Below are 22285 nucleotides of genomic sequence, written 5' to 3'. Positions count from 1 at the left end.
GGTGAGGCGCTGGTGGCTGGCCCTGCTCCCTGTCCCTGTGCTGTCCTTGGGGAGCATCCCTGCTGCCCCAGCCCCTGCTGTGTCCCACCACAGGGCACGGCTCCTGACTTGGGGCCCTTGATTTTTGGGCTGTACTGCTAACAGGCTGGGGGGAAAATGGGGTTTACTGTTTGAAGATCCTTTTAAATTAAATTGTTAGTAATAAACCAGAGTTGCATGAAGACAGCCAAAAAAACTGAATTCCTTCTGAGACATAACTTTCTGCTGGATTGGAGCCTTTGCTGGATTAGGGAATGATTTTACCCAACAACTGTCACTGACAAATCCTTTTTAAATCTCATTATGCTTGTTTCCTTTATTTCCACAGTTTTTCCAAACATATTTCAGGTAGGTGAGGATAACTAGGAAAAGTTTGCTATAGAAAAGTAGAGAAAATACAGTCATGCTGAAATTGCAGCTTTTGAGTTAAAAAGCATTAATCTTATATAATTTGCATCCATTTTTGAGGGTTTTTTAAATAGTTCTTATATGTTGAACAAACTGATGGGAGAGTGTTGTGGCAATGGGCACCTGCCTGGTGCAGACTCCTCTGCCAGCACCTGCACAGCAGAAGGTGCTGTGGGCTGGGTTTATGCTCCCCAAAAACCTCCATGTGCTGGTTAGTGCCTTTGATAACCTCAGCAGTTCCTACAGCCTGGTAGCCAGGAGATTACACATGTTTAAAGTGAGGGATTTGGTTTCAGAAAGGGAAAAGATGCTGAAGTCTTGTAAAACACTGAAACTGCCTTCAGTAAGCACCAGGTTTTGCTGAGCAAAGCTGGGGCGGTTTCTGTAGCGCCCACGGAGTTATTAGGGTACAGGATTACTCCAGTTTTATTCAGCACACCAGATTTCCAAAGAATCACTTAATTAAAAGCATTAGAAGCACGTGCATTTTCACTGGGTCTAATGAGAAAAACAGTTGTGGATTGAGGAGGCAGATCTGTAAAGCTGACGGCCCAGGGACGGATGGTGGGCGCTGAGTTTGGGGTGCTGATCCTGCTGTGCTCAGCGCCACAGCTGCAGCGGGGCATCCTGAAGCCTTCCCTTCTGCAGGCTGAGCGCCCCTGCTGGGAGGCTGCAGGGCAGGAAGGGAGCCCTCAGGTGTTCTGAGAGTTCTCAGGTGCTCCCTGCATCCTTGCTGTGCAGGACACCCTCCTGCCCTCGCTGCCCTCCCCACCTGCTGGCCCCTGTGCCAGGGCGGTACAGCCTGTGGCTTGGGCTCAGGTACTGTGGGGTTTGTTCCTGCCATGGCTTGGGCACTGTGGGGTTTGTTCCTGCCGTGGCTCGGGCACTGTGGGGTTTGTTCCTGCCATGGCTTGGGCACTGTGGGGTTTGTTCCTGCCATGGCTTGGGCACAATGGGGTTTGTTCCTGCCATGGCTTGGGCACTGTGGGGTTTGTTCCTGCCATGGCTTGGGCACTGTGGGGTTTGTTCCTGCCATGGCTTGGGCACTGTGGGGTTTGTTCCTGCCATGGCTCGGGCACTGTGGGGTTTCTTCCTGCCATGGCTCAGGTACTGTGGGGTTTGTGCCTGCTGTGGCTCGGGCACTGTGGGGTTTGTTCCTGCCATGGCTCGGGCACTGTGGGGTTTGTTCCTGCCATGTCTTGGGCACTGTGGGGTTTGTTCCTGCTGTGGCTTGGGCACTGTGGGGTTTGTTCCTGCCATGGTTTGGGCACTGTGGGGTTTGTTCCTGCTGTGGCTTGGGCACTTAAGTGCCTTAATGTTGCTGTCCTTTAAATCCCCTGAACATGGAGAGAAACAATGCTAGGAAATAATGCTGGAGGTAATTTTCCCTTTCCTCTCTCCTTTTGCCCAGTGACTGCAGACTGAATGCTGTGATGTGCCCAGGCACTCAGGTGCTTGTGGCTGCCTTTGATTGAAGCCATTGCAGGGCTGAGCCCAGCCTGGCTGCAGCCTGTGTTCCCCACCATTCCTGCTGTGTTTCTGGCTCAGATGACGTGGATGTAGGTGGCTGCAGTGTCAGTGCCCAGAGGGTTCCTAGCTGTGCACCTGTACGTGCCAGAACTGGAGGGCTGGGGGTTCTGCAGGAGCAGAGTTCCCGTGGGGTGGAGCAGCTCGCCCCCAGAGCCCCGGCCCTGGTGAGCTGTGGAGAGAATGGAATGGTCAGGTAACTCCCAGGTGATTTCTGGCTTGGGGATGCCCAGCACGACGCAGTGGAGCTGAACTGCTGCCCCTGGCATGGTGTGGATGGCCGGGGGGGGTCTGCCCATGATCCGCGGGGCGTAGGCTGCGACCATGACAGGGATGGTGAGGGAGGAGTCCCCGGCCTCGTTGTGGGCCCGGCACAGGTAGCTGCCTGTGTCGTGGGGCGAGGCTGCCCCGATGACCAGGGTGCCGTTGTCCAGCAGCAGGAGCCTCCCGCTGAGCTGCGGCCGCTCCAGCACGCGCCCCCCCGGCAGCGTCCACGCCAAGCGGGGCCGGGGGCTGCCCTCGGCCAGGCAGTGCAGAGACAGGGGCTCCCCGCTGACCCCCCGCACCAGCCCCGCAGGCCGGGTCAGGATCCTGGGCTTCTGGGCCACCTCCAGCACCATCAGCTTCTCGATGTAGCCCACCTGGTTCCGCGCAGCGCAGCGGTACCGCCCGGCGTGCTGGCTCTCGGGGCTCAGGATGGTCAGGGCGCCGTTGCTTCCTGTGACAAACTGGGGTGTCCTGATACTGCTGGAAAACCACGTGCCGTTGGGCAGCATCCAGCTTATATCCGGGGGAGGGTTTCCATCCACAGAACAGTTCAGTGTGATAGGTTTCCCAGGTTTTGCTATTATTTTTTCATTGAAAGGGTTTTTGAACATTGGTCTCCGTAGCATTTCTGTGACTTCCACCTGCACCACCAGCACAGTTTCTCCCCCATCATTACGTGCCACACAGGTAAAATCCCCCATGTCTGAGGGCCTGATGTTTCGAATCTCAAGTGTCCCATTTTTGTGCACCACGATCCTGCTCCCGTAATATGGGGCTGTTAGGAAAATGTTGTCAGGCATGATCCACATAATCTGGGGAGGAGGTGTCCCTTCTGCCCGGCAGTCGATGTGTTTCTTGGAGTGCCTCACTGCCGTCACCTTCATGATCGTTTTGTTCCCGTGTACACCATTGATGATGGGGGGTTTAGCAGCCACACCCAGCCTGTACAGCCTGCTGTCGTCCCCGCCAGGGTTCTGAGCCACACACAGGTACTCCCCAGCATCCAGCAGGCCAGCCTGGCTGATGGACAGCGAGCCGTTGGCGTGCAGGGAGTGCCTGTCTGTGGACGAGGAGATCATCTCACTGGAGGGCAGCAACCAGAATATCTGTGCCCTGGGCTCTCCAGCAGCCTCACAGTCCAGCAGGGCTGTGTCTCCAGCTGTCACTGTGACGTGTGTCTTGTGATTGTGCTTTATTTGAGGGGCTGCCACAACGACCGTGACGTGGATCTTCATCTCGTCCCTCCCCAGAGTGTTTTGGGCGTAGCACGTGTAGTCTCCTCCTTCTGCCACTCCAGCTTTGTTGAGGTGCAGAGTGCCGTTGTGGAAGAGGACGTACCTGCGAGCCCTGTGCCCGCTGTCGTCCGCCAGCATCGCGTTGTTCACCACCGTCCCGTCCGGCAGGCCCCAGGATATTGCTGGGGTGGGTGAGCCTGAGGCCTTGCAGTCCACTCTGAAATCCTTCCCGTATGGCACCAGCTTCTCCAGCTGCTGTTTGTGGTCAATCCTGGCTGGTTTCATTGTGATGCTGACTTTCATCAGGATCAGATCTTCCCCGATTCTGTTCCTTGCGACGCACAGGTAATCACCTGCATCCTTTTCTGTAACTGCCTCAATAGCCAAGGATCCATTGGGGTAGACATGGATCCGACTTCCCATTCTGTTGGGACAGAGAGAGAGGAAAAGAATTACGGCAGCAAGTGCTGGGGGTGAACACTGAGCTCTGGAAGGGACTGACTGTGTTAGCAGCAGGGTACAACACAGGAGGCCTTTCCACAGGTGCTGTGCCCATGCCTCCTGCCCACCCAGCGCGTCCTGCCCTGATGTCGCTGCCAGGTTTGGAGCTGTGTGGATGTGAGCGGTGCTGGCTCTGCTGGGAACACCCTGAGCTGGGGCTGTCTCTCCTGAGGTGGAGGTGAGTGTTACTGTGGGAGGGGGTGGGGGACACCCCCAAAGGCAGACAGGGCAGAGATGAGAGAAACCCCTCCCTCCTGAGCCCTGCTTCACAAATCTGTTACAAATAACTTCCCCTCCTCTAAACTGACAGCAGCCAGCCAGTGCACGGTGACAGTAATTAATTACCTTAATTCAAATATGACTTGTACCTGTTTTGAGACCTCATTCACCTATGGCAATTGATGTAATCTATTAATAGGTCTGTTATTAGATATAGATGCTATTAGAACAGATGTTTCACAACTGTTAAATGCTTAAAGTTTGGTTTAGTTTACAGTGTATTAGTGCTGTATTAGGCTCTTACATGAGCACCAGAGCAGACAGTGTTTGAAGCTCCAAAGAGGAGGAGGAAAAAAAGGGTCATACCTGTGCCACTGGTCCACAAGAGCCTTGGAGGGCAACCTCCAGATTATCCTGGGTGTGGGCTCCCCATTTGCTGTACAGTTCAAAAGCAACCTCTCCCCAAAGTTCAGCCGCGTCAGTTCCTGGGAGGCGGTGGCAATTGTCGGAGGTGTGTCTCTGTGCTCCACCACGAGGCTGACCACCCTCCTGTCCGAGCCCGTGGAGCTGGTGGCGATGCACTCGTAGGTGCCGCTGTCGGAGGGGCTGATGCTGCCCAGGAGCAGGGTTCCGTTGGCGAGCAGGACCAGCCTGGCGTGCAGCGCCTGCAGGGGTCTCAGCGCGGCGCCGCCGGGCAGCACCCAGTGCACGCCGGGCTCGGGCTCGCCGTGCGCCGTGCAGGGCAGGCTCAGGCTCTGCCCCGCCGCCCCTGCCACGCTCTGTCTCTTCTCCTCCAGGATGGCGGGGGGCGCCGCCACCACCTGCAGCCGGAGGGGCAGCGCGTCGGAGCCCGCGGCGTTGCGGGCCCGGCAGGTGTAGGTGCCCCTGTCGTAGACGGTGACGGCCCGGATGAGCAGCGTGCCGTCCGCTCGCACCCTCGCCCTGCCGCGGCCCGCCGAGCCCGGGCGCAGCTCGGTGCCGTCGGGCAGCAGCCAGGAGATGCGGGGCGCGGGGCTGCCCCGGGCCCGGCACGGCAGCGCCGCCGCCGCCCCGGAGTGCGCGGTCAGCGGGCGGGCGGCGGCGATGCGCGGCGGCAGCGCCCGCACGGCCAGCGTGGCCAGCAGCCGGGCCGAGCCCAGAGCGTTGGCAGCCGTGCACAGGTACTGCCCGGCGTCCTGCGGCCCCGCCCGGGCGATGGCCAGAGTCCCGCTGGGCAGCACCGACCGGCGGCCCGGGGCATCGCCGTGAGCCACCGGGGCATCGCGCCCTGCGGAGCAAGGCACGGACAGTCACTGCCTGGGGCACGCTGGGACTGACTGGGACAGACTGGGACTGACTGGGGCACGCTGGGACTGACTGGGACAGACTGGGACTGACTGGGATAGACTGGGACTGACTGGGATAGACTGGGACTGACTGGGGCACGCTGGGACTGACTGGGACATACTGGGACTGCCTGGGACACGCTGGGACAGACTGGGATAGACTGGGATAGCCTGGGACACACTGAGACAGACTGGGACTGACTGGGATAGCCTGGCACTGCCCGGGACAGACTAGGACACACTGGGATAGCCTGGCACTGCCTGGGACACACTGGGACATGCTGGGACACACTGGGATAGCCTGGGACAACCTGGGACACACTGGAACACACTGGGATAGCCTGGGATGCACTGGGACACACTGAGACAGACTGGGACTGACTGGGACACACTGGGACTGACTGGGACACACTGGGACAGACTCGGACAGACTCGGACAGACTAGGACAGACTAGGACAGACTGGCACTGCCTGGGACACACTGGGACAGACTGGGACTGCCTGGGACAGACTGGGATAACCTGGACAGCCTGGCACTGCCTAGGACAGCTGGGACAGACTGGGATAGCCTGGCACTGCCTGCCTCTTGTTGCATTTTCCTCAGTCCCAAATACCCTGACCTGCTCTGCTCTGCCCAAATAACCAAGACAACAGTGATAAACCAGAAAGAAATCAGAGAATTCTGCATATAGACTGACAAAGCTTTAAAGTAAGAATGAAGCTGAATCTCCAGTAGAGACAAAGTTTGGATAAAGCACACAGGGCTTTGCAATCCAAACCTGGCACAGCTCTAACTCAGTTTGAGTGGTTTTTACCACATTTTTGTTTTTGTTTGTCTCACTGTCCTGGAATAGCAGGTAATGTAGAATAAATGCTGAACTTTTCCCACGATAAGCAAGGAATTATAATTAAACATAGATTTGATTTTTTTAATCATTTCACTAAAGAGCTCTTCCAGAATCAGCACTAAGTTGCTCCAGTGAGTCTCTGTCACTGTTTCCAAGTTTGCCTTTCACTAATATTTCACAGTACTCTGAAATGAAGCAATGCTTGAGTTCGGCACACAGAAGAGGTGACAAATTACAGGGGTAATGGAAGGTAAATTCTAGAGAGGTTTATCAAGCTCACCTGATGGTATCTTGGTCCACTGTATTGTTGGAGGGGGGTTCCCAGTAGCTTCACATGGAATAAAAGCATCAGAATCTGCCAGCACAGTGAAAGCAGCCACTTTTCCTCCGACTATCCTGGGCTTTGAAAAATGTTCTTTGCTTGCAGATCCCAAGGTGATGGGAGTGGGCAGGGTGGTGGTGTCTCGATTGTGCCGCCCGTCAGACGAGGCGCTGCCGGGGCCGTCCTTGTCCCCTCGCCAGGGAGCTGCGACCTGCGGTGCCTGCAGCGTGTTCCCCGTCTCGGAGCCCTCGGGAGGCGGCCTGGGCTGCAGCTGGGGCTGGCCGTGCCCCCGGGGGGCTGGCAGGGGCCGGGGGTGCCGGGTGCTGGGAGCGGTGACCGCGGCGGGGGCTGTGGCCCGGAGCGCGGGCTGAGCTTGAGCTGCGCCCTCCCCCGGACCCAGCTGGGGCCTTTCTCCTGCCCCGGCAGTGGCTCTGGTGCGCTGGGCAGGTCCTGGCCCCGGCGTGGCACTGCCGGCAGCAGGTGGGGCACCGGTGGCACCAGGGGGCTCATCCGGCCATGGTGAGGTTTGGGCACCCACGGTGGGGGTCAGGGCAGGTGCCGTGGCCAGCCGGGTGCTCCTCTGTGAGCCCGGAGGGGTTTGGGGTGCCATGGGGGGGCTCTGGGCAGCCCCACTGCCAGGCAGTGCTGTTACTGACAGGGTGCTCCCGCAGGTGCCCGGGGCTGCTGCTGCCGGCGTGGCTGCCATGGGCCCGGGCTGAGGGGCCTCGGGGCTCCCAGGGACCCCCAGAGCTGCTGTTCCAGTCCTGGAGACTGCACCGATGCTCCCAGGGAGAGCGTTTGCAGGTGCAGGGCTTGGGGGCACAGCTGGTGAGGTAGGAGCTGTCACTGCAGGGGTGCCTGTGCTCGCTGCAGGGGGGGCTGCAGTGCTCTGGGCTGCAGGGGTTGCATTGCTCTGGGCTGCAGGGGTGGCTGCAGTGCTCGTTGCTGCAGGGGTGGCTGTGCTCGCTGCAGGGGTGGCTGCAGTGCTCTGGGCTGCAGGGGTGGCTGTGCTCGCTGCAGGGGTGGCTGCAGTGCTCGTTGCTGCAGTGGTTGCATTGCTCGCTGCAGGGGTGGCTGCAGTGCTCTTGGCTGTAGGGGTGGCTGCAGTGCTCTGGGCTGCAGGGGTTGCATTGCTTGCTGCAGGGGTGGCTGCAGTGCTCTGGGCTGCAGGGGTTGCATTGCTCACTGCAGGGGTGGCTGCAGTGCTCTGGGCTGCAGGGGTGGCTGCAGTGCTCTGGGCTGCAGGGGTTGCATTGCTTGCTGCAGGGGTGGCTGCAGTGCTCTGGGCTGCAGGGGTTGCATTGCTCGCTGCAGGGGTGGCTGCAGTGCTCTGGGCTGCAGGGGTTGCATTGCTCACTGCAGGGGTGGCTGCAGTGCTCTGGGCTGCAGGGGTTGCATTGCTCACTGCAGGGGTGGCTGCAGTGCTCTGGGCTGCAGGGGTTGCATTGCTCACTGCAGGGGTGGCTGCAGTGCTCTGGGCTGCAGGGGTGGCTGCAGTGCTCTGGGCTGCAGGGGTGGCTGCAGTGCTCTGGGCTGCAGGGGTGGCTGTGCTCGCTGCAGGGGTGGCTGCAGTGCTCTGGGCTGCAGGGGTTGCATTGCTCGCTGCAGGGGTGGCTGCAGTGCTCTGGGCTGCAGGGGTGGCTGCAGTGCTCTGGGCTGCAGGGGTTGCATTGCTCACTGCAGGGGTGGCTGCAGTGCTCTGGGCTGCAGGGGTGGCTGCAGTGCTCTGGGCTGCAGCCACACGCTGTGGTGCAGGTGTTTTAGGAGGCCTCTTCCTCCTCTGACCTCTCCTTCCTCCCACTCTGAGTATTTTGCTTTTGGTGGCTCTGGTGTTGGTTTGAGGAGTAGTAACCAGTGTAACTGTGGGCTTCAAACCCATCACACCCAATCCACTGGCTGCAGGAGTGGCAGTGTCCTCTGCAGTGACAGACACCACTGTGGCAGCAGCTTTTGGCCTTGCACCACGTTTCTTTTCCTCTTCCCTGAGGAAAGCTGTGTTTTGATGGGTACCCACGGGGTGCTCCAATGGCATTTTCATGGTGGAGGGGGAGGACTGGGGTGTGTCTGGGCTGAATGGGTTGATGGAACTGCTGGAGTTATTTGAGGTTGGTACATTTGATGCGTAGTTCATATTAAGTTGGACACCTGTAGCCACAGCTGTACTTCCTCTGGCAGACCCTGGTCTCCCAAAATTGTATCGGGGCTCTTTCATTCCTGGGACACGTCCTGGTCTAACAATTCGTCTCTGACCAGAAATTTTCCTTCGTCTTCCATGGTGCTGCTGGAGCTGGGGTGGATGAGTTGGAACGCCCTGAATTTGCTGATGAGTGGTGAAAGTCGAGGCAGGTGGATTAGGGGTTCCTCCTTTCTGAGTACTATGAAAATAAATGGGGCCAAATTCAGAGCTTGGTGCATTGACTGTCGCCACAGGGACCTGGTGATCTGTTTTGGTGGAGACATTATCAATGGAGTCAGTAAGAATATGTAACTTGTCTGCTGTGCTTTGGGGAGTTACAGCCTTGCTGGTGCCTGTAGCTTCTGTCATGGGTGTCATGGATGCAGATTTTAGGTGCTGGTCATCACTTTCCCCAGAATATATTGACTTCTGCCCATGGGGGAAGAGTGTGGCTGTCCCACTAGGTACAGTTGGCTGTTTTACATCATTTGCTGATATTTGACTCAAAACAGATCTTTCCCATGAGTCTGTAGGTTTTGGAAGTGTTTGCAGCCTTTTGCTGGCAGGCACCCCAGGGTGTGGAAGAGGTGAGGGTTGGGGAGTTATTGGCTCTGTGAGCAGGAGGGAGGTGCTCCGGGCAGGAGGGGGATTTGCATTTTCCTTGGGCCCTGCAGTGATCGTGAGCTCTGTTGCTCTGCCCAGAGCAGATACTGGGGATCTCTCTGTTGCTGCTATCATGAATTCTTCTTCTGGAGATACGAGATCACCAGATGTCTCCTCCTCATCCTCAGGTACCTCTGAGAGCTTATGGGCTTGAATGGGTGGTTCTGTTGCAGCTTCTCCTCGTTTGTCTGCCACGGTCGAGTTCCTCTTTGTTTTCTCCAGCAGGGCTGCCCAGCGCTGTGGATCAACTCTCCTGCCTGAGGAAACAAACTGTCTCCTGTGTGCCCTGAAGCGCCGGCCTGTCCTGTCTGTGAGGGGCCAGGGAGGCGTTTTCCCGTGGCTGTTCCTCGGACGTGTGCTCTGGCTGCTGGCTGCTGGTGCAGCAGGTTCCCCGAGAGCCCTCCGGGTGCCTGCAGTGCCCGAGGGACGTCTCTGTGCTGCAGCAGAGCGTGGCAGCTCATTGCCAGAGCCTTCTTCCCAGTCTCCCACAGCCCCATGCTTTTTCTTCAGAGTGGTTTCATCCTGTCTCACCAGCACTTGGAAGACCAAAAGATCAACACCGAACCGGTTGGCCGCCAAGCATCGGAAGTAGCCCTCGTCCCGCTGCGTCACCCCTTGTATTCTCAAGGTGCCATTGGCAAAAATGTGTTTGTTTCCAGCAGACTGATGGAGAATTGTGTGCTCAGGTAGCACCCAGGTGATGGCAGGGTCTGGGGCAGCCGTGGTTGTGCAGGGGAGGTGCAGCGTGCTGCCGAGAGCCGCCGGCACCTGGGCTCCATTGACACCGTTGTGTCCCACGTGAGGATCCACCACAGTAATCCGGAACGTGAGCACGTCAGCATCCTTGTGGTTGGTGCTGATGCAGTGGTAGAGGCCCGAGTCGAACACGTCAGCTGTCCTCAGTGTCAGCACGCCGCTCCTGAGGACCAGGATCCTCCCATCCTCGCTGACGTGAGGAGCTCGCACCTTGCTGCCATCAGCCAGGATCCACTCCACGGCAGGAGCTGGCTGCCCGGCCGCCCGGCACCCCAGCTCCACGGAGCCCCCTGCCAGCACGGCACGCTCCGTTTGGGTGCTGTTGTCCCTGGAAATGATGGCCCAGCCGTGTCTGCCCTGCTCCTTGTCCTGGCTGGGCAGAGGCACCCGGGCCTGGGCGGTGTAGCGGAGGTGCAGCGTGCTGAGCGTGGTGGCCGTCCTGTCCAGCTGCAGGGACACCTGCCTCTGCAGCAGCCACGCTGGCTCCGCTCGCAGCTCTGCCTCGATCCTGGTGAAGAGCTCATCTTTCTCGCTGTACACCTGCTTGTATTTGTAGCTGACTGAAGGCTCCCCGGCTGCCCGCACAGTTTGCTCCAGTTTCAAGGGAGAGCTGCTGTACAGTGCCAGGATGCTCCACAGCTGCTGGATGTGCCCATAATCGATACCACACACCAGGAATGCTGAGAACGAGGCTTTGAGCACTCTGCTGGGGCCACTTTGGTCAAATGAGATGGGAGACATTTCTTTAGGGCTCTGGACATTGCAAACCAAATTGCCTCGATTTCCTGCCTGGTCAGTCATATTCAAAACCACAGATCCTATCGGAGCCATCAAGTCCTTGGGAGACACAAAGCTGAAGTCCCCATCGTCTGGCACTGAGAGGTTTCTGGATTTCAGGGAGTCATGGATGACTGGCTTAGTGCAGGTGAAAGATGCAGAAGGGAGATCCACTAAACTTTTCCCATTATGAGTTTTGGGACTAGCACAGACTGGGCATTGCTGGACACCAGAACTTCTCTCTTTTCTGCACTTTATAACATCTGAAGAGAAGAAAACTTCAGTAAGTTTCTGTGCTACAAGTTTTAGTATTAAAAATGACATATAGCTACTAACAAGTGGTTCTTTCGAATAAAATAAAACCAAAGCTTGAAGTGACATGTGAATGGCAGCAGCAGAGAAAGTCCTAGAGTCCCCTGAGTTCCTGAATTTCTTTTAAAGAAGCAAGTGCAATGTGGCTCTTGCTCTTGCCAATTCCACAGAAGCTAGCTTGTTCCCTGTGGATTCTCCCAGTGCACAGAAGCTTTGAACTGGCCAAGGAAAATTCTTATTAAGAAAAGCTGCACTTGGGAATGGCCACAAGATCCATTTAATCTGGGAAATGCAGTGGTGTTAATCTCTTTATCCTGATTGCCCACACCTACACAAATCCTACCTTCCAGTCTTTTCTGGGAGAATAAACAGATGAATAAAGGACAGTTACCTGTATCAGGAAGAGCAAGATGCTACAACAGGATTAAAGAGCATGAGCAAAGCCTTCAGCTCACCTGGTCTCTCCCGTGCCCACCCTGCAAACCCCTGCAGGCTGCAGTCGCAGGACCAGGGGTTTCCGTGGAGGTAAATGCTCTCGAGCTCTGACATGTAGGAAAACATCTCTTGTGGAAGTGAAGTCAGCGCATTGTCAGACAGAGAAATGTGCTTCAGGAAGGATATTCTGAATATTTGGCTATAGCGCAAGGTGACAAAAGTGTCTGGGTGCAGCTGCTGAAGGAAATTTCCATCCAGGTGGACCAACCTCAAGGAAGTGAGCCCGTAGAAAACATTGGGATTCACAAATTCAATTTGATTGTGGTCCATATGCAGCCGTACCAAGCTGTTCAGACCATAAAATACATCCTGCTGAAGCACTCTGACCTTGTTGTAACTCATTTTTAAGACCTGTTCATGACAAAGTAAAAAATGCATACTATTAAGCCAAAGTTACAGGACCCCTATTAAATGCTGCTGAAGGTTGCTCTGTGCAGTGAAAGTTCTTCACCAGACCAGGAATGCCAGCTAACTGGAGTTTCTTTAAAGAACTAAAGTGTTTATATACAGTATTAAGTTTCTGCACAGTTTGGCCTTTTTCTCATGAAGGCTAGAAAGGGACAGGATTGTACTGAAGGGAAAGGGAAACCTCAGTGGAAAAAAATCCTCAAAAAGCCCCAAACTGACTAACAAATTAACAATGACAGGTTTCCTTTCCAGACACAGTAGTTGGAGCTTTGCAATCTTTCTCCTCTGTAGGAAGAGAGTTTTGACTGCAGTTGCCTGCTCAGGTACAGCTGAGAGATACCTACCAAAGTGTTTGTTGTGCTCTGCACCCTGCACCTGAGTGCCCACCTGGGAAGGAAAGACATTCCCCACCAGGATAGGGGATTTTGAAGGCTGTTGACTTTCACATGAATAAGGTAAGAAACAGGAAACTGAAATGCTGCAGAAGGCTGCCCTGTGGCTGCCTACCCTATCACTGAGAGTTAAATCATAACCAAATTAACATTGGCTCATTTAGCTCTTACCTGCAGCGAGCGTAAATCACTGAACACCTTCTCAGGGATGGCACTGATCTCATTGCTGTGCAGCATCAGTAACTCCAGCTTCTCCAGGCCAGCAAAGTCCGTGGGGCTGAGCTTTCTCAGGCTGTTGTAGCTGTATGGGATGGGTTTAGTCAGCCCCAACTTGCAGCTTTTAAATCCAACCAACCCAAAACAAAAGAACCACTCTTTGGGAATGGCTGAAGGTAAGCAGCACTCCCCTTGCCAAGAGCAAAGTGAGTCATTCCTTCAGGCTGGCACAAAAGGTGGTCACTTTTCCAGGACAGGGTTCTGATGGTGAATTCCCAGTGGGTGGGGTGAGTGACAGCAATGAAACACATTTGTCTGTGTCCACTTTGCTACCACTTCAGTGAAAAGTGCCTTGTGTATTCCTGCAGACACATCTGGATGGTTCAAAGGGTATGTGCATCAAAAGGGACACACAGATCAGACAAATACTGCTGATGGGTCTCATCATTTGATTTAAGAGAGAGGACACTTGCTGGAAACTGCAAGAAGGGGCCAGACAAGCCTGGGTATGATCTATTCCCTGTTCCTTTAACCACTCAGAGAACGGAGCCACCGTGGAGGCTGACATGGCCAGACAAGTGAAATTTCCCTTGAACTCAGCAGATGAAAGCATAGACCCCAATGCTGTGGGACATTCTGAGTGACAGAATCACAGAACAGGCTGGATCTGAAGGGATCCAGAAGGATCTCTGAGTCCAGCCCTTAAGAGAATGGCTCACAGGGGGATCTAACCCCCGACCTTGCTGTTGCATCACTGCAAAGTCTGAGCAGATTTTAATATCTGTGCTCCTTTTCCAGACCACTTTCTGAGCTCTGGACTATCCTTCCCCAGAGAGAAATCTATTTCAGCCTTCTTCCAGGTTCCATGCTACAGACACAACACATTCAGGTAATATAAAGGAAAGTTAAGTACAAAACGTTCTGAAGTTCTCATGTGTCCTGTGCTAGATCCCCAAAATTTCTCCTTACTGTGGGTGGTCTCGGGCTCTGCTGGCTGTGGCTGCAGCCCCTGCTGAGCGCTGCAGAACATTACAGACTCACCTATTGCTGTGGTTAACATTTAGCCCTAAATCTGGACGGTTAATTACTGCTGTGCAAAGGGCCGAAAGGCAGGCGGGGTGCTCGGGTGGCGCAGCTCACGTACCCCAGGTTGATGCGCTGCACGTCGGGCGGGATGCGCGGGGGCACGGCGCTGAAGTAGCGGAAGGTGCAGTGGAGCTCGGCGGGGCCGTGGCAGGCGCAGGGCCGGGGACAGGCGCCGGTGGCCGGCAGGGAGGCCAGGCAGGCGGCCAGGAGGGTCCCCAGCCAGCGGGGCCCCCATTGCCTGCGCGGGGCCCCCATCCTGCGGGGATCCCACGCCGCCATCCCCGGCGGCGGCGGGCGGGCTCCGGCGGGGGAAGCGGAACACGCGGGCGCTCCCCGCGCCAGCCGAGCCGAGCCGCTCGGGTTTAAGCCACGAGCAAAAAGGAATCCTTAACTTGAAGCAAAAACCCGCCCACGAACCAGCCCCCAACTCTCGGGTTTCCCCTCAGCGACGGGTCCGTGTCATGGCCCAAAGCGCTGTCGTTTGACAGCTGCCCCGCTGTGCCCGTGCGATGCGCCGGGAGCTGCGGGCGCAGGAGGGGCCGGAATCCCGCAGGGAGCCGGGGGCAGCTGCAGCGGTGCCCGCCCGTCCCCCGGCCCGGCTGGGCCGAGCGCTCCCGGCCCCGCCGGCGGCTCATCCCCCGGAGGCGTCTCCACACGTCAGCTCCTTCCCCGCCAGCAGCAATTCCGAGCAGAATTAACTCATTTCGCATCCCTCGCACAAACCCTCCCCAGCACCGGCACCGGCCGCCCGCTCCCACCTGCGCGTCCCCACCTGCGCGTTCTTGCTCCGGGCAGGGGCAAACCCGACACCGCCTCCTCCTCGGGGCACCCCGGGCTCCCCGCAGCCCCATGGGCACCGCTCGCTGCGAGGCGGGGAGCGAGGAGCGCCCGCCGCCTCCCCGGGGATGCTGCGGGAGAGCCACCGCCGCTCCCTGGGACCCCCGCACAGGGGAATCCCGCACGGGAATCCCGCATCCCCGGCCCCGCATCCCCGGCCCCGCATCCCTGGGACCCCCGCACAGGGGAATCCTGCACGGGAATCCCGCATCCCCCGGCCCCGCATCCCTGGGACCCCCGCACAGGGGAATCCTGCACGGGAATCCCGCATCCCCCGGCCCCGCATCCCTGGGAACCCCGCACGGGAATCCCGCATCCCTCGGCCCCGCATCCCCGGCCCCGCATCCCCGGCCCCGCATCCCTGGGACCTCCGCACAGGGGAATCCCGCACGGGAATCCCGCATCTCCCGGCCCCGCATCCCCCGGCCCCTCACGGGAGCCCCGCATCCCCGGCCCCGCATCCCCGGCCCCGCACGGGCTCGGCTGCCCGGCACTCGAGGAGCGTTCGCTGTCCAGGGGGGTTCGGGCGCGACCCCTCCCGAGAGCGGCCGGGAAACGCTCAGTTCGGTTTGGAGGACGTTTCCTCTCCTTGCAGAGGCGTCTGTCGGTGCTTCAGGTGATTTTTCTCGGCTCAGAGGTGTCTGTGACAGCCACAAACTCGACTGACAGCATCTTTCTGCTCAGAATGTGTCATTCTAGGGCAAACCTCCTTCTAGGAGTCCAACTGGAGATGTAAGGGCAATACGAAGCTTTAAAGACGAGATAAAGATTCAAACATCTTTTTAAAGGTTCTGCTATTGTTCAGATGAGTTCGAAATCAAACGTGAGCTGTGGGAGTTCAGGAGGGCTGGCAGGACCGGGCTGTTCTGTGTAATCCAGTCAGAGCTTTACTGGTGGGATTCGCTGGCTGGTGTTTGTTACCTCGGGGTTGGATGGTCCCACCTTGCTCCAGCACGGGAGCTGGGGCCGAGAAGCACTGCCCCACTCACTGTGTCACTGGCACTGGGGTCAGGAAAAGGGACAATGCCTCGGCTGAGCCCTGCACTGAATCCTGAGGTGGCATCTTTAGGTGCTACCCTAAGAACAGGGAAAATCTTCACAGCTCACACTGAATTCTGTTCCCCTGGGTGCTAGGGAGGGTGAGAAAGCTGTTGTTAGGTGCCTTTTCTCCATCTTAATTACTGTCTGGAAAGCAAAGCATCAATTGCTCTCTTTCAGTTCATCAATTTTTTTCTTCTGGAAGACGGAGGTCAAAGCTTCTGGAGCAACACATTCCAATGCTGTGCTTCTCTGAGTTTAAACACAAGGCAAAAGACATTTTTAAATTATTTGTACCAGTCAATTTAATTATTTGTACCAGATAACATGGTAGACAAGGAACTGAAGTCACTTCTGAGAGCATTTTCCAAAATCACATATCTGAAAATCTGCATTAAAATAAAAACAAATGTTTTAAATGTACGTGGACCTTGTCAAAATTTTAAGAACAGGGCTTTCATCTCAGGATGTGCTGTCTGTTGTCATTAAGCTGCAGCTCTCACTGCTGAGAGGCAGAGCATTAAATTACAAGAGATACAAAGCTCTCCCTCTGGAAGGTGGCTGAGGAACATGTGGAATATTTTATTATGATGTGGCTGGGATCTCCCAGGGCAGCCTTACGGGGAGCACAGTGTCTGTACAAACCCCAGCTGAGCTCGCTGCTTCGCTGGCAATTCTGGCCCGTGTCTGACTTTGAGACATTGGTTTAGCTGGAATTCATTACAAGGGAGAATGAAGGGAGCTTTTTGGGAAGTGAAACTATATTTTGGCAAGAAAGTGTGACTGAGTGTGAGCTCAGGAGTGCTGGGAAGGGGAAAGCTGAGTGAAGGAGGTGTTCGTGAACTGGATCTGCATAGCAAATTGTACCTATCAAAAATGGAATTTCACAATTTTAGCTCATTTTTCAGCAGTTCAGTTCCTAACATACCTGTCTGTGGAATAACCTGGCTTTGCCCAAGCCAGGAGGGAAGGCAGAGCTGCTCCACAGCTCATCTGTGGGCTTTGTGTGCTCCTGGGGCACTGTGGGCAGGGACAGCGGGCAGGTCAACAGAAATTCAATTAAAGAGGCAGCTTTGGAGAACACCACCCTGATGTGTTTCATGCATCAGTGTCAGCAAACGGGTTTTTTATGCAATTCTAGTCTTAATTAGGTACCTGAATTATGTATCTGGGTTTTGTTTGATGATGTTTGGTTTTAAATTTGTTCTTCCATTGCAGACGTGGGCTGGTCCCTCCCTCATCCCACTGCTCCCTTGTGATACTGTCCCTGCTGTTTCCCAGGCCAGCACTGCAGGTGCTTCTGTTCCTGCAGTTCCCCTCTCGTGCTCTCTCTCTCCACATTGTGCCAATTCTCCTCAAAGGCCCGTGCAAAGCGTTTTCATGTTGTTCTTTTCCTTCCCAGCTTCTTGCTGGCCCAATTCTCCCAATGCCTGCTGGGTGGCTGGATGCCTTGGGAAGGATGAGGGGACCCTCCGAGGGCCGTGTTGGGATTTTCACAACAACACTCTTAGGTACAGCTCTCCTGGGGCTCAAGGCCACAGTCAGGCATTCTAGCTCCACTGTAATGAGCTGGACAAGCTCCCAGCAAAGCAGCCAGGGGCCCTGGCAGCAGGGGCAGTGCTTGGAGCTGCTGGGGTGTTTGTGCTGACATTGCTTTGGGACAGTGGTGCTGTCTGCGTGGGCAGGGTGCTGCTGAGCTCAGGGCACCACTGCTGCCCTCCAGGAAGCCAAGCAGCACCTCAGAGGAATGCAAGCTGGAAAGGGGCCTGGGCCATGGCTGCCTTCCTGTCCCCTCCTGTCCCCTCCTGTCCCCAGCCGATCCCTTCTGTCAGCAGATTCCTTCTGTCCTGCTGTGCTCCCAATTCCTTCTGTCCCTCCTGTGTCCCCCTGTGCTCCCAATTCCTTCTATTCCCCTGTGCTCCCGATTCCTTCTGTCCCCCCTGTGCTCCCAATTCCTTCTGTCCCCCTGTGCTCCCAATTCCTTCTGTCCTTGCTGTGCTCCCGATTCCTTCTGTCCCCCTGTGCTCCCAATTCCTTCTATTCCCCTGTGCTCCCAATTCCTTCTATTCCCCTGTGCTCCCGATTCCTTCTGTCCCCCCTGTGTTCCCAATTCCTTCTGTCCCCCTGTGCTCCCAATTCCTCCTGTCCTTGCTGTGCTCCCAATTCCTTCTGTCCTTGCTGTGCTCCCAATTCCTTCTGTCCCCCTGTGCTCCCAATTCCTTCTGTTCCCTCCTGTGCTCCCAATTCCTCCTGTCCCCCCATGCTCCCAGTTCCTCCTGTACCCCTGTACTCCCAGTTCCTCCTGTCCCCCTGTGCTCCCAATTCCTCCTGTCCCCCTGTACTCCCAATTCCTCCTGTCCCCCTGTGCTCCCCCAGCCCCCGGGTTGGAGACAATCCATCCTCTCTGGGAGGGATGGGCTGTCCTTGATGTCCACACCAGGTGTGAAGGGCCAGGGACCCCCGTGGCTGCTGCTTTTGACCTGCATGCAGCAGAGATGAGCTGGGGCTCTGTAAATCATCCAGGGGTGGGCAGCCTCAGCAGCAGCTCCTGGGGCTGCCTCTCACCCAGCACCTGGTGAGTGGAGAAGGGGTTTCTGCGTTTTCTTGTCTGGGAAGCTGTGACACCGCTCTCTTGCCGTGGGCAGTGCTGGAGGTGGGCAGCAAGGGAGGGGTTGTCTGTCCCTCCAGTTTAGAGAAAAGCCTGTTTAACACTCGCTGTGCCCGAGGAAGATCTGCTCTCCTCATTACTGCAGCAGGTCCTCAGCCGGGGTAATTCCATGTTTGATCTGCTCCCACAGGGGCTCCTGTGCTCTCGAGGAGATCTTTAATCTCCTGTCAGGCAGAGACAGGCACCTGCAGATCCACTCCAGGCCCTCCTGCTAAAGCACTTCTGCAGGTGCAGGCTGGATGTTTTCAACACTCATCTTTTACATTAGCTGGAAAGGTTTTTTCATGGTTTGAATTGCAAAAGCAGCACTGAACCGGATTTTGGAGGTCTCTGTCTTGCTCTCTGCAGTTGTTTTGTGAGGGTGATTAATCAGGCATGTTCCTGGTTCTTGATGGCCACTGTACATCATGGATTTACATCCACAGGATAAGGCAGCAAGCCTACAAATCCATAGCCCCCATAACCTATAGGTCTAATGCAGTAATTAAAGGAAAATGTTCTGCAGTTCGTTAACAAGAACCTGAACTGAAAGCAAACCAAAAGCTGATCTTTGCTGCACAAGTTTTGCTTGTTCTGAAATAACAATTTGTCATCTGCTGAAGATAACCCTGAACTCTGGTCTTTAATTCAGCTTTTAAATTGCTGAAAAAACAATCAGAAATCCCCCCAAAAACCCAACCAACCCCTGCCCTCACCCAAAGAAGCCAACAGAAAACTCTGGGTAAGGGAGATGAGGCATGGCTGTTTATTCCCAAGTTACGGGTCAGAGCGTGTTTCTGAACTCTGTTTTATTTCCCAGTGACAATTAAATGAACAGTTTCAAAGCAGAGCCCAGGTGTCAGCTGCAGCCCTCCCCTGCCATCAGTTTGCCAGCAGTCTGATCAGGAGGGAGCTGCATTGCCCTCAGGTGCCAGGAGGGCACAGGTGCCTCCTGCCAGGCTCTGCCCCTGGCAGGATTTAGGGCAGGCGCAGGGGCAGAGCCTGTTTGGCTGGGGCAGGGGCTCTCTGCTGTACCTGAGTGCCTGGCTGGAGGCTTGTGACTGGAAACCAGCAGTGGCAGGGTGTGAGAAGCCCCATGGATGTAGGAATTACTGCATGAGTCTGTCAAGGTCAAGACTAGAAAATGAGAGCTCCTCTGTGCTGAACTCTGGGGAGAAGGGAAGCAAAGGTGCCTGTCCTGCAGGTGAGGAAGCCTCAAGGCTACCCCGGGGTCTTCATGTTGGCAGCACAGGGAGGAAGAGTGGTTCTTACCCAGGGAATGTGGTTTACTGAACCCCGTGATGGGTGTCCCAGAACTGGACTGCACTCTCCTGGGTGAGTTTAACTTGCACTAGCAGGCTCCAGTAAACGTGTGGGCTCTGGGGCTGCGTGTGCTAAACGAGCAGTGCTGGGCTGGTGGAGAAATGATAAGCTGATGAAGGCAGAGGGGATGCTCACTTGCTGGGCCATTTTAAAACCCTTGGTTCTAAGTGATGGAATAGTTTTTCTCTGGAATAGCATGTGAGGAATTGTTTGGGAGGAGAAGGCATGTGAAAGTGTGATAGGGATTGAAAAGTGAAGAGCTCAAACTTGTCACTTTCTCCTTTTTCTCCATTTGTATGCTCAGCAGAGTAGTTCTCCACCACTTTCAAGTAGTTGAGAGTACCTAATTTAAAATCCTTTAAAAATTGTAATTCTCCTAATTGAAACAATGAGGTCATAGCTGGACAATGATCTCCCACTGTCTCTTCTGCTACTTTAGTCTTAACAATATTTTCCTATGGCTTCTTGAATGGCTCACAGGGACTGCTGTGTGGCTGTTGGCTTTCCAAAGCTCTGGAAGTGGCTGTGTCCTATGGCAAATTAAATGCTCATGAGCTGCTCTGCTTTGAGCTGTGGATGTGGGGTGGTTCAACATTAAACCATGCTGGAGCTGTGGTGTCACTTATTAGACCTAATAAGTTTATTTGTGTTGTGGTTTAGAGTGGATCACCACAGGCAAAATCAAGATCTGGTCAAAAAGCCGCTTCACAAATGTCTGCAGATGAGGTTTCTGATTCTGTGTCAGCCAGTTCTGCTCCAGCATTGAGTAAGGCTGTGCATTGTGTTTCTCTGTGCTCTGCACACTGGTTCTCCAGGCTGTGTTTGACCCCATGCCCGTGCAGAGAGGTTTCTGAACTGTCACACAGAGGAATGTGACTCGGTGTGTTTAAAATGGGTGTTTGTAAGTGCAATGCTGAAAATGTCGGGAGCCTGCCGGAGCACATGAAGAAGTTCAGTGTGACAGGTGCCACGTTTGATGGCCTCCCTCCTCGAGCAGAGTGACCTGGGCAATGCCAGGGGTGAGCAGGAGCAGCACTGCTGGACTGGAATGGCCACCAGTGGCTGGAATCCCAGTGAACCCAGTGAAGGTGCTGGCTCGGGGCCTGGGCTACGCCTCACTGATTGCAGGAAAGGGGCAGTTCTGAATTAATTATATCACTAAGGGGATCTCTAGAGCCTTTTGAGCTTTATCTTGTTGTGGTAGCTCTGAGCTATGGATGTGTTGGTAGTGGCACAGATCCAGCTCCCCTGGGCCCAGAGGCTCAAACAAACTTGTTTTTATCAGTGAATTCCACTCCAATTCCAGGAAAGCAGGGCCCAATCTGACTCACCAAAGAAGTTTATAGATGTCTATTTGTGAGAGCATTTATTTGCCTATGGAATGCCTTTTGGTGCCACTGCAGTGCCAGGTGTGGAGTAGGGCCTTGCCTGGCCCTGGGCTGTGAGCTCTGCCCTGCCCAGGTGTGGGTGCTCTCTGGGAGGAGGTGCCAGCTCTCCCTGGCACCTGGCTCCAGGTGTGGGTGCTCTTTGGTGGGAGGTGCCAGCCCTGCCCTGCCCTGGCTCCAGGTGTGGGTGCTCTCAGGGAGGAGGTGCCAGCCCTGCCCAGCCCTGGCTCCAGGTGTGGGTGCTCTCAGGGAGGAGGTGCCAGCCCTGCCCAGCTCTGCCCAGCCCAGGTATGGGTGCTCTCAGGGAGGAGGTGCCAGCCCTGCCCAGCCCTGCCCTGCCCTGGCTCCAGGTGTGGGTGCTCTCTGGGAGGAGGTGCCAGCTCTCCCTTGCCCCTGGCTCCAGGTGTGGGTGCTCTTTGGTGGGAGGTGCCAGCCCTGCCCTGCCCTGCTGGCCCGTCCCTGGTGGGGCTGGGCACCCCTCAGCAGTGCTGGATGGAACAAGAGCTCTCTGTCACTGCCGTGTAAAGCAAGGAGGGGCTGGTGGGGGCAGAGCATTTCCTGTCTGGTTCCCTGGGGGCTGCTCTCGTGCTCCCTTTGGTTTGGAGTGGGTTTCAGGCTCCTCTGTGGTTGGTTTGTGTCGGAGCTGTCGGTTGGATCAAATGTCCTTTCCATTACTGACTGCAGGAAGCTCTCCAGGGATGAATGCTGCAAACCCTTCCAGAGCACTGTTTTGTTCCAGAAGGCCTCCTATGGAATATCCAGCTGCAGTGCTGGAGTCAGGAAATCCATTTGATGCTTTTGTACCTATCAAAGTACAGCAAGCCTCCGTTTCTTCACCCTGCAGCTCGCTCTGGTTTTTGCCCCCCTGTTGCTGTTGGCACAACCCTTAACGCCAATTCCATCACTGGGGGCTCGGGGAAGGGGCAGGGTGCTGGGCAGCCCCTGTGCCAGGCTGGGGGCACTGTGCCCCTCCCCTGGCCTTTCCAGGGCAGGAGATGCTGCAGGGTCCCCCGGGACACCTGGGCAGGCCGGGATCCTGCGGGAGGAGCCAGGCCCTGGGTTTGGGATCCCTTGCGTTCAGCC

The 22285-nt window shown here is 55.9% G+C and overlaps 1 protein-coding gene across 1 annotated transcript; it reads right to left on the bottom strand.

Moving 5' to 3' along the window:
- Positions 1-1991: 1991 nt before the first annotated feature.
- On the bottom strand, positions 1992-14250 carry IGSF10 (immunoglobulin superfamily member 10). The gene is made up of 7 exons (XM_054639667.2): positions 14031-14250; positions 12842-12971; positions 11831-12221; positions 8417-11326; positions 6650-7531; positions 4563-5463; positions 1992-3900 (listed from the first exon to the last, which is right to left on the bottom strand). Exons 1-7 carry the CDS (start codon positions 14225-14227, stop codon positions 1992-1994), a joined length of 7320 nt encoding a protein of 2439 aa, XP_054495642.2. The 5' UTR covers positions 14228-14250.
- Positions 14251-22285: the final 8035 nt, after the last annotated feature.

The sequence above is a fragment of the Agelaius phoeniceus genome, chromosome 10 (genome assembly GCF_051311805.1).
Source record: "Agelaius phoeniceus isolate bAgePho1 chromosome 10, bAgePho1.hap1, whole genome shotgun sequence".
NCBI classification, from domain to species: Eukaryota; Metazoa; Chordata; class Aves; order Passeriformes; family Icteridae; genus Agelaius; species Agelaius phoeniceus.
Note: the sequence above shows the minus strand (reverse complement) of the source record. Positions and strands in the feature narration are given on the sequence as shown.